Source organism: Leptopilina heterotoma, unplaced genomic scaffold (genome assembly GCF_015476425.1).
Source record: "Leptopilina heterotoma isolate Lh14 unplaced genomic scaffold, ASM1547642v1 Lhet_6, whole genome shotgun sequence".
NCBI lineage: Eukaryota > Metazoa > Arthropoda > Insecta > Hymenoptera > Figitidae > Leptopilina > Leptopilina heterotoma.
This window is the reverse complement of record NW_025111137.1, coordinates 4,933,631-4,945,185: the sequence shown is the minus strand read 5'-3', so window position 1 is coordinate 4,945,185 and position 11,555 is coordinate 4,933,631. Positions and strand designations below refer to the sequence as shown.

The 11,555-nt window shown below is 22.1% G+C and overlaps 2 protein-coding genes across 5 annotated transcripts in view; one reads left to right on the top strand and one right to left on the bottom strand.

Moving 5' to 3' along the window:
• Positions 1 to 218: 218 nt before the first annotated feature.
• Positions 219 to 3,059, bottom strand: LOC122509259 (protein PET100 homolog, mitochondrial). Of its 3 annotated transcripts, none has more exons than XM_043623193.1 (2): positions 2,854 to 3,011; positions 219 to 671 (listed from the first exon to the last, which is right to left on the bottom strand). In XM_043623193.1, the coding sequence occupies exon 2, from the start codon at positions 658 to 660 to the stop codon at positions 394 to 396; it is 267 nt and encodes an 88-aa protein (XP_043479128.1). In that variant the 5' UTR covers positions 661 to 671; positions 2,854 to 3,011; the 3' UTR covers positions 219 to 393. The 3 variants fall into 3 exon arrangements, 2 of the variants coding, with proteins under 2 accessions (XP_043479128.1, XP_043479129.1); XM_043623194.1 differs by lacking the exon at positions 2,854 to 3,011 and adding an exon at positions 2,558 to 2,607; XR_006302334.1 differs by lacking the exon at positions 219 to 671 and adding an exon at positions 2,640 to 2,700 and having other exon boundaries at positions 2,854 to 3,059.
• A 139-nt stretch (positions 3,060 to 3,198) lies between these two features.
• The window catches only part of LOC122509257 (tyrosine-protein kinase CSK), a 30,778-nt gene continuing 22,421 nt past the window's right edge, over positions 3,199 to 11,555 (top strand). The window contains exons 1-2 of one of the 2 annotated variants that reach the window (XM_043623191.1): positions 3,199 to 3,383; positions 5,709 to 5,748. The gene's annotated coding sequence lies outside the window, so the exon portion shown is untranslated. Of the gene's footprint in view, positions 3,384 to 5,708; positions 5,753 to 11,555 lie in introns of both variants that reach the window. The other variant, XM_043623190.1, reaches the window with a different exon arrangement.

Genomic DNA, 11,555 nt, shown 5'->3' with positions numbered 1-11,555 from the left:
CTAAAAATTTACTTTTTCCCAGTACTTTTAATCAAAATCCCGGAATTTTCACTGATTTTCCTGACCTTTTTTTTTCCTTACTTTTCCCTGACCTGTGGTAACCCTGAATATATATATAAATTTTAGCTATAATTATAATTATATAAATTATATTTCTCTTTAATTTATCAAGGTTTATCGTTATAGAAAATTGTTCAAATTCTTGTACATAATATACGTAATTTTAATAAATATTTATTTTATAGATTACCTCTTGTTTTTTGACGTAAAATATTCGAAATATGACGTTTTCTAAACATTAATTATCTATATGTACATTTTGGATAGATAAAAAGAGAAATTTCTATTATAAATCCAGACAAACAAAAATGACAATGTAGAAGTCAATTTTTTTTAACTGTTTTGTAGTTTAAGAGCTTGAAATTTTTTGTCACTAGCTTCCATTACTTCTACTTCACGTAATCTTCTCTTTTCATTAACTTTATCGATAAAATCTCTCATTTGTTGTTTCATCTCCGGCGTTTCCTTCGATGAAATTTCTCTTCTTGCAGTTAATATCATATTTTCAAAGTTTTCCGGTTGATTGAAATAATGAAAACAACCAACGGGAAAAGCCATATAGAGGGACATTTTAAAAACTTCCAGTTGCCACTTTCCCATTTTTGGTAAATCTGAAAAAATTCCTTTCGATATTATTTTGTTTTTTTAGGAGCATAATTTTTTTTTTTAATTTTAGTCAATGAAATTTTTTAAAATATATAGAAGCTTTTAAAAATTCTGTCAGTTACGCAACACGAAAAGTTTGTAAATTGTTCGATATAATTTGAAAAATTTTAGAGAAATTACAAATTGATTGCAGAAAAATCCAATTATTTTCAAAAGTAATAAAATTCTTCGCAGAAATTCAATTGTGTTAAAAATTTTTTTTTAATTCTCGTCAAAATTTCAATTATTTTTATAAATTTTCTCAAATTCAATGATTTTCAATATCTACTATTTTAATAAAATTTTCCAAAAGAATTCCATTATTAAAAAAAATTTGAATAAAATTCTACGCAAACATTCAATTATTTTCATAAATAATAAAAAAATTTACAGGAATTCAATTATTTTCATAAATAATAAAACTCATTGCAGAATTTCAATTATTTGTAAGGCAATTTTAATCGAATTCCTCGAAAAATGTATCTAATTATTCTTAAAAATTTTACTTAAATTCGTCTTAAGAATTGATTTATTTAAAAATTTGTAGATAAAATTTTTTATGAGAATTTAATTTTAAGAAACATTAAATTACCTAATAATTAATTAATTTTTTTATTTAAATAATTGAATTCTCGTAGAATTTTTGAAATTAAAATCGATAAAATTCTGAACTATTAATATTTTTAACAAACAATTCTGTAGAATTAATTCTTATCTTTTGAAAAAGTTTAATTGAATTTTTTTTTGGAAATTATTTCAAGTTTTTATTTTCTAATATATATTTAATTGAAGAATTTCCGAATAGTTGAAATTTTGTAAAATTGAATTGTAAACAAATGAATCTGAAAATTCTCAAAGAACTTTTTCAAAAATTATTAAAAATAATGCATTTATAGAAGAATTTTAGTTAAAAACACTAGAAAAAAAATTGAATTTTGGAGAAGTTACAAATTATTGCATAAATTCAATTATTTTCAAGAGTAACTCATTGCAGAATTTCAATTATTTTTCATACAATTTTAATTAAATTCTTAGAAAAAATTAATTATTTTCATGCAAGTTTGAATAAAATTCGACAAAAGAATTCAATTTTATTTTAAAATTTTTACTGATAAAATTCTTTATGAGAATTCAATTATTCAATAAATTATTTATTTTTATATTTGAATAATGAAATTTTCATAAAATTTTTAAATAAAAATTGATTTAATAATGAATTTTAGTTAAAATTTTAGATCATAATTGAATATTAAAAGCAATATAGCGTGAATTTTTAGAAACAATTGAATTTTGAAATTAATTTTTTTGAAAAAGTTTAATTAATTCTTTTTTATATTATTTGAAGTTTTTATTTTCTTATATTTATTTAATTGAAGAATTTACGAATAATTGATATTTCGTGAAATTGAATATTGTAAACAAATGGATTTGAAAATTGCCAAAGAATTTTTTCGAAAATTATTAAAAATAATTGATTTAAAGAAGAATTTTAGTTAAAAATTTTTGAAAATAATAATTGAATTGAAATGATGAAAATAATTTTGAAGAACTACAATATTCTTATAACGAAATAATTATTTTATCACTGGGCCATCTTTAATTATTATAAAACATGTAAAATTATGAAAAAATTTAATTTATAGTAAGTAAAATGTTCTCTTATTTACCAAGTTGAAGTCCACAACGTTTATCAACGAAAAAAGTTTTTCAATAAGTGTTAATTAATAGGAAAAAAAGGATAAAGCAACAATACTGTCAAAAAATGTATTGAAAAGGGAGCTTTATTTATATTTTAATAATAATAATTGTTGTATATTTTACAAAAATATAATAATAGAATAAATTAAAAAACCTTTTTCGTTGATCAACGTTGTGGACTTCAACTTCGTTCTTATTTGACTCGGACTGGTTATATTTTTGTCAGTAATTAGTCCGTAATTTTTAATTTTCAGTCCGTAAAGTCCATATTTTTAAATACTTTCACCGATTCGAGCCCTGAATTACATAAAATTTATATTGAAAAAAAGGAAATTGCAAAAATAATTTGTTGAAACCAAGTTTATCAAAATAGAAATTAACAAACGAAATTTGCAAACTTATTGAAATTATCAAGAATTAATTGCTACTATTAAAAAAGATAATGCTTACTTTCAGTGACGAAGTTGATTATAAATTAAATATTATTTACATTCGATCGTGTTAATTTAAACGATTTAAACAATGTTATTTTACTGCGCAAATATTTTTATTTTTTTACAAATTTTCAGGTTATGTTCCACTGTTATTCTTTTGTTAGCGCATGCGCAGTCAACATAAACAACCGAGGCGGCACACGATAAGATTTGACCAATCAGAATAAGTGTTCAAAAAATCCAGTCATTTGATTGGTCATCACTCTTAATGCTCCTTTAGAGATTCTCCTTTTCTTTGCTAGCGCCTAACTACCCAACCCTGATTTTAGGGCTGCTCCAGGTTGTCCATAGCAGTGCAAAGCAAAATGGCCGCTCTACCGAAATGTGTGTGACACACGGTGACACTTGAACGAGTGTTATGTTTGTGTCGTCAATATTTATTGAAGTTTTTTCAGTGCAAATGCAATTATTAAGAAAGTGACAGTGTTCGTCTATAGTTGATCATTGAATTTAAGGATTAAAAAACATTCTCATTGTGTCGTCAGGGTGAGTAACGAATTTCAGACGCGATTGCGCCTGGAATGTGATTAAATTATTATCACCGCTTCGTCTCTTTTATTGCCGTGAATTTACAAAATTTTATTGAAAAAAACATTTTTTTAAAAACTATACAAAATGGAAAAAATATTCTATTTTCACGTTCTTAACATATTTGCAAATTTTTCATAGAAGAAAAATAGATTCATTTAATTATTATTTAGAAAAGTGGAATTTGTCCAAGGGGCTCGTGTATTTTTTTTCCTCACTATTTTATTTCCTGGCACAATAGCAGGTGTCATTTAAATGTTATAAAATTAGAATGACAAAAAAAATGATTCGTTACGTTATTCCTAGACAGTGATTGACCCTTGTGGTTTAATAAAAAAAAAAAAAAGTAAGAGAAATTGCCCGACTTTCACTATGTCCAGAAGTGGCGATACTTGCAGTCAAAATTATATATAATATATACAAAATACACACGTGTGTACCAATACATTTGACAAACATACATATCACCCATACGGGAATGTGCACATGTCACATTTGTGTCACACTTCATTTAAATTCTTATCGGAAGTGTACATAAACACAAAAGAAACATAATAAATTATTTTGCATCTTTCTTTTTTAATCATTAAATCAATAAAAGAAAGTAAATAATTTTTGCGAATTTAGTATTCATATTGTAAGTGAAGTGTGTGAGAGAGAAAGGTTGATATTCGTTTTTAGAACGTTCTTAAAAGCTCTGTCAGGATTTTTCGTTGTTTTTTTGTAATTAAGTTAGCTTTTTCTCTTATTAACATGTTCAGAACGTCACGCTAAATTTAAAACGAGCCAAGAAAGTTCAAACTGAAGGTTTGATTCGGAACTTCTTGGTAAGTTGCTCTAGCCAAAAATAAAACTGCATTTTTTACCGACTTAAATGGCTGTCTGTGTTTTAAATTATTTCCTTTCAAATGCAATTTGCGAGTTTCAAAAATAGAAAACAATTTAATTCATGCCAAATGTGGATTTTTGTTCGAAATCGCCTTAAAAATACACGATTTAGATTTTATTTTTTAATACCTATTTATATTTTATATTTATTTGTATTAATTTTTTTAATTTTAATTTTGTTTAGTACTTTTTAATTACTAACTAAATTTTTATATATATTTTTTTAATTAAAAGATAATTTAATTTAGTAAAATCTATTTTTTGTAAAAATAATAGATTTTTTTTATTATTGAAAAAATTAAATTATTTTTCAATTTTCAAGATTGATTTTGACGATTGTCATTGTGCAATTCAGGCAATTCATTAGAGACTTTAAAAATAAACATAAATATAGTCAACGTTATTTACATTTCCAATCGACTTGCATTAGCAACTTCTCTATTTCACTGTCACGTCTGATATATCATTTTTTCATAACAAGAAAATTTTTTAAAAAAGTATTTATCTGCAGTTTGCTTTCTTTCTAATTTGATTAAAAAACTTTTAAAAGTCTAATCGAAATTAATTTCTAATTTTTTTCGAAATCAAAGTTATATATTTAACTTTATAATTAATTTTAATTATTGTTTCTGTAAATTACTAATATTAGTTATTGGTGAAAATTAAGAATTTCCATATTTTTATGTTAAATAAATTAAATATTTGAAGTTGTTAAACAAATAAAATATTTAATTATTAAATAAATAAAATATTAAATTATTCATTATTTTGTAATAAATAAAAATCTAAATACAGTATTTAGACTTTTTTCTATCGTCAAATACTTAAAAAACGGTTTTAACAAAAGCAAATATTAAATTACGTGTTCAATAAATTAAATATTAAATTACCTATTAAATAAAATTACCATATTTTTTATATAATTATTTTTAATTTAAATCCGTATAAATAATGAAATGAAAAAAATAATAATTTGTGATAAATCAATTTAAAAGAAGTGGGTTTAAAAAAAAATTTGAATGTAGAAATTTGAAACTTTAAGAGACATTTTCTAATAATTTTTAGGAAATTGTCGAAAGTTTGTTTTCTTTTCTATTTTTTTGTCCCTATATTATCTGGACAATAATTTCTGTTATAACGGACAAATTTTCTCACACACTTTGTTCTTTCCTAATAAATTTGACCTTAAAACGAGTTTCCTTATCAAAGATGTGAGCGATGTTAAATTAAATTCTCCCATTTTACTCTCTTTTTAATTAATTTAATAATATTTCTGCAAATTTTCATAATATATTTGCAAATTAGTAAAGAGAAATATATAAAATTTGAAGATAATAATTTTTTTTATTATAATTTCTTCAATTTATTTTATTCATTCGTTTATTAATTTTTCAGGAGTAATCGATTCATGAAGGATGAGCGGTAAATTTGTTATGTAGGTGAGTAAAAGTTTAAATTGATTTTGTTGTAACAATAATATTATTCAAATTAAATAATAGGTATTCAACTTTATTATTTGTTTATTTACTACAAAATTTGAAGAATAATTTCTAAAAAGAATTGAACTCACAAAAATTTTAATGAAAATTCTTCAAATGAAAATTTGAAAATATAATTTAATCAAAATTTGCTTTAAAAATTACATTAAAATATTTTTAAAACCTAATTCTTAGAATTGGTTTATCATAATTTTTTAAGATTCAATTATCTTCAATAATTAAATTCTTTCGAGAAAATGTAATTAAAATTGTACTGGATAAAATTTAATTCTTGTCAAGATTTTAAATTTAAAATTCTCTATTAAATTGTTTTGACGAATTTAGATATTTCAATATTCTTAAATAATGGAGTTTTTTTAAAATAATTTTTATTGGAAATTTTGAAAGTAAGTGAATTTTATAAAGAATTTCTTTTGAGTTTTTTAAAATAATCGTGTTTATGATTAATTGCAATTATTAATTTTTCTATTAAATTATATTAAAATTATTCATAGAAAATTAAATTCTTTTAAACAATTTTTTTTAGAGTTTTTGTAAACAATTACATTTTTTAAAGAATGTTATTAAATTTCGTAAAAATAATGAAATTTTTTCAAATAATGTTATTTAAAAATTTTGAAAATAATAATTGAAATATTCAAAGAGTTTTATTAAAAACTTTTGAGAACAATTGAATTGTTTAGAAAAATTTTATTACAATTTCTAAAAATAATTATGATCCTAAAGTTCTGAACGTTCAAATGAACGAAATTTATTTATTTTGTTCTTTAATTTAAATATTTATTACAATAATTTTTTGTCGATATAAAATAAATTAATTATAAAGTTTCTAAATGTAAAATTTAAGTTTTTAATTTTTATTGCAAACAATAAATTATAAAAACATTTCTAATAAAAAGTGTTTCGTTCATTTGAACGTTCAAAACTTGTGGATCATAAATAATTGAACTTGTTAGAGAAATTTTATTAAAATTATCTTGAATATAATTGAATTTTTTCCTATAGAAATTTTATTAAAATTGGATTGAAAATAATTGCATTTCAAAGAAGAATTTTCTTATTTACAAAAATAATTGCATTTTTGACAAGAATTTTTCAGTTTATAAAAATAATTAAATTGTTTCGAATATTTGAAAATGATTGCATTTTTTGAAGGTATTTTATTAAAAATTTTATTCAAAATATTGTATTGAAAATAATTGAATTTCTCAAAAGAATTTAATTTTTAACAAAAATAATTAAATTTTATCCAAGAATTTGACAATTTACAGAAAAAATTGAATTGTTTCGAAGAATTTTATATCAGAATTGTTGAAAATAATTGAAGTTTATAAAAATTATTTATGATATTTTTTAATCTTGCGAAGAATTTTCTTATTTATGAAAATAATTGATTTCTTGTGGAGGATTTTACAATTCATAATCATAATTTCGCGCGCTGGCGCGAAAATTGAGTTTTTGTGTTTAATTAATTGAATTTCGTCTAGAAGAACTTTCAGAAAATTATTTAAAATAATTGATTTAGAGATGAAGTTTAGTTGAAAATTGTAGAAAATAATTGAATTTAAATAGGGTTATAATTGTAATTTTTAGAAATTATTAAAATTCATAAATTTTAATATCATTTTCTGTAAACTTTCATATTTTCCTGTAAAAAGAATTTTGTCAGGGAAAATAATTTTAATGTCTGTAAATTGTCAGGGAAATTGATAAACTGAAACTTGTAACCACCCTGGAGCGCGTCACATTTATTTCGTTTAAATAAATAAAATTTATTTTAATTATTCACTTATTTATTACTCGCCAAATTATTATACAGAAATTAATGTTTTGAATCGACTTTATTTGATTTAAAATTGTTTGTTTCGAGCAAATATTTACTTGATAAAATTTAGTGAATAGTAATCGATTATTTGATTGAAATAAATTTCTCTTTCTTTTGCAGTTTTCATAAACTTTCAGTTCGAGAGAGGAAAATATTTGGTTTTTGTTACAAATAATTTTTTGCACTAGTTAGGATGTTGCTCGGATACTGCGGAAGTTCATTCGGGAATTTGATGCGAGAAGCCGAGAACCCATTGAATGAATTCACTTGTGTGTGTACATATATTTACCCCACCTACTGTTTATTCTTTGCATGACGCCAGATGGAAAACGGCAGATTGTGGAATACAGTAATTCTCAAGTTACGTGTACTGTTAGTAAGAGAGACAAAAAAATATGTAACTCTCATTTTTTTTCTTGCCACACGGTTTATTTTTTTTTCTTGAGGCACCTTTAAAGCAATTTTCATCTCGATATTTCTTTTCAGATGTTCAGAATTTTACTTCGAAATATTATGTTCTTAAAAATCTTAAAAATCTTAAAAATAAAATTGAAAAAAGTGTTTTCAAACAAAGGTGGAAAAGAAAGGAAAATTTTAATATTTAAATTAAAAGAATTAATATTCCAGTGAATTAGATATTATAATTTGAATTTAAATATTAAAATGAGTTAAATTTTCATTGTGCAAAAGAAAATAGTTTCTGGTTTTATTAATTAATTACCAATGAGGTTAAAAGTTATATTTTGTTTACATTTTATGAATTATGATCGTCGGAAAAATTCTTGTATTTTAATTTCAATGTCTCTTAGTGTCTCGCGAAACCGTCTATCTCTAATAATTTTAAGAATGTGATGAATCACGAATGTGGCGTAGTAATTTCCCCCCACAAGGTCGTCAGTCTTGGAAAAAAAAATTTTTTTTTCTCACTATTAAAAATTTGTTCATTTTAATGATTATTATTCATGAAAATAATTTATACTGGCGAATTTGGAAAATTTTTTTTTTAATTTCATTTCATTAAAATTTTTGACAATCAAATTTCGAAGATTAAATAGAGTAAATTCTGAAAATAATTAAATTCTCAAAAATTTCAGTATAAAAAACATTCAAATGAAAATTAACTTTAAAAAATTATATTGTAAAATATTTGTTTAAAAAAGTAACTGTTTGAATTTTTTCCATCATAATTTTTTAAAATTCAATCATTTTCAATTAAATATTTCTGAAAATTCAAATATCTATAAAAGATAATTACATTAAAATTTTTTAAAAAATCAAATTTTTAAGAATTATTATAAAAAATTTTTGGGGGGAAATAAAATATTTTCGAAATTTTTGAATAATATTCTTAAAAAAATTGATTAGGTTTTTAAATTGTCTAGTTCTTTTAATAAATTTAATTATTTTCGAAAAGTTATACTAAAATATTTGAATAAAACTAATTTTCAGAATTTTTAAAAATTCAAATTTTCACCATAAAAGTAAATTAACATTTTTAAAAAAATCTACTTTCTCAGACTTTATATTAAAATTTTGAAGAAATTTAGCATTTTTTACTTGTGTACCTAATTAATTTTTATTAAACTCAATTTAATAGTATTTTGCTTTAAATATAGAAATTATTGATTCAAATACAATTTAATTGATTTACATAAAAATTATTTGAATCAAGTAAATATTTATTTGATAATAAACAAGTACCTAATCGGTTATTTGAATCGAATAAATTTTTTTTCTGTGTAAATAAGAACCTACTATCTTTAAAATCTGTTTAGAAATATTTTTAAAAAATTAATTTTGAATTTTTTTATTATAATCTTTTAAAAATCAATTATTTTTAATATCTTTGGTTGCTATTTTCAAAACTTTTACATTATTACCTTTTTAAAAAAAAAAAAAAAACCGCAAAGAGTTAGAATTTTTAAAATATTGAATTTTGTATATAAATAATTGAATTCTCAAAGAATTTCCGGAAAATTATTGAAAATAATTGTATTTAAATAATTGAATTCTCAAAAAATTTTCAGAAAATTGAGAAGGAGTTCAGTTCAAAATTCTAGAAAATAATTAAATTTTTGTAGGTTTAGAGTTTTAATTTCTGGAAATAATGCAATTTCAGGAGGTTTGAAAGTATATTTTAATAATATAAAATAATATAATAATAATTTTAATTTATGTGGAAAAATAAATATACAAACAAGAATTTAAATATTTGTTTAATAAAATTATTGACGTTTTGAATAATTGAATTTAGAAATCAGTGAAAGGTTTAGGAAAATACAAAATAACATTTTTGTGACAATCCGGAATAAAATAAACTTCTTTTTTTTATTTTTGTATTTGTTATATATCTATCATTTATAAATTATATAAATTGACGACTTTCTAATTAGAATTAATCGTGAATTTAGCATTTAATTTTCTCGTTTTTGTTTTGTTTACATATGAAGAGATATATATCTAAATCATTTTGTAATTAATAGATTTTTAATTAGAGGATACGAAAGAGATCCTGCGGGAATTTTTTTTTCTTTTTTAATAAACTTCTATATATCTTTTGCTCCACTTTGATCTTGTGTCTCGGCAAATAACCTTGAACACGAATGATGTCATCTAAATGACACGCGTATAGCATCCAGTCGATATGACCCTTAGAATTGGCCTGAAAACGAAACATCCGCTCCTATCATATCAGTGATTTATTTTTTTTTTTTTTGAAACCCATTGATATCCTTAGAATTTCGCTGTGCAATTTCCTTTTTTTAATCTTTTCGATCAGTAAATTATTATTAATTTAGTGTATAAAACTGATTTTCAAACTTTTGTAGTTTTGAAGTTGATGTTTTATAATCAACTAGCCAAACTATCCGCGCGCAAGCGCGCGGGAATGTTATGTGGGGCTGCTTATTTTAAACAATTTAAAAAATTTTAAAGAAATAATTATTATAACCTAACAAAGAGATTTAACTAACTAAAATTCAAATAATTTCACTCAATGGTCTCAATTTAAATAGAATTTACATTACTAGACTTAAACTATGGCTAGAACAATTACAATTAGTATCTGGGTCATCTTTTGCATTGCTTATTTTATAAAGCAATTTTAAATCAAATACTTTTTAAAGAAATAATAATTATTACACACTGAAAAAAGTTTTACTTGAAATAGCGATAAGTTTCTCTAGAATAACGAAAGTATTAATTGAAGCACTGAATAATTTCGCTACTAAAGTGAAATCTGTAAATCATCCAGCTAAATATTTTTTGCCGTGCATAACGAAAAAAGAATTAAATTAACATCAGATTTTCTACATTCAAAAAAAAACGAATTCAAATAGAAATTAATCAATTTACAACTTAACCAAATTCACCCCAGAAATCACTGAATTCGATAATTTAGAAGAAAGTCAGACAAAAGCAGGGTTCCTACAGAATCTGGAAATCATGGAAATCATGGAAATGGTATGGAATTTTTAAAAGGCTTCTGGAAATCAGGGAAATCATGGAAAAGGCCTGTAATTTTTAAAAAATTCTAAATTTTTTCAGTTTTCCATTTTTTCTCTTGAATAAAAATTCAAATAATAATAAAGCTAAATGGTATAAAAGAGAAAAAAAATGTTGAATTTTAAGAAATTCAATTTTTCGGATTTTTGATCATTTTTAATAATTTTTTATTTTTTTCCAAAGAGTCGAGACAATTTAATAAGTAAAGTATTTTCCAAAAGCACAAAAATAATAAAGCTAAATCCCATAAAAAAGAAGAAAAAATGTTGAATTTTAAGAAAAACGGATTTTTGAAATTTTTCGAATTTTTGATAAATTTAGATTTTTTACCAAAGAGTCGAGACTATTAAATATATAAAGTATTTTCCAAAAGCACAAAAATAATGAAGCTAAATCCCGTAAAAGAGAAGAAAA

Bases quoted from the DNA above. Each gene is read 5' to 3' on its own strand.
- LOC122509259 (XM_043623193.1), bottom strand. From the start codon at position 660: ATGGGAAAGTGGCAACTGGAAGTTTTTAAAATGTCCCTCTATATGGCT.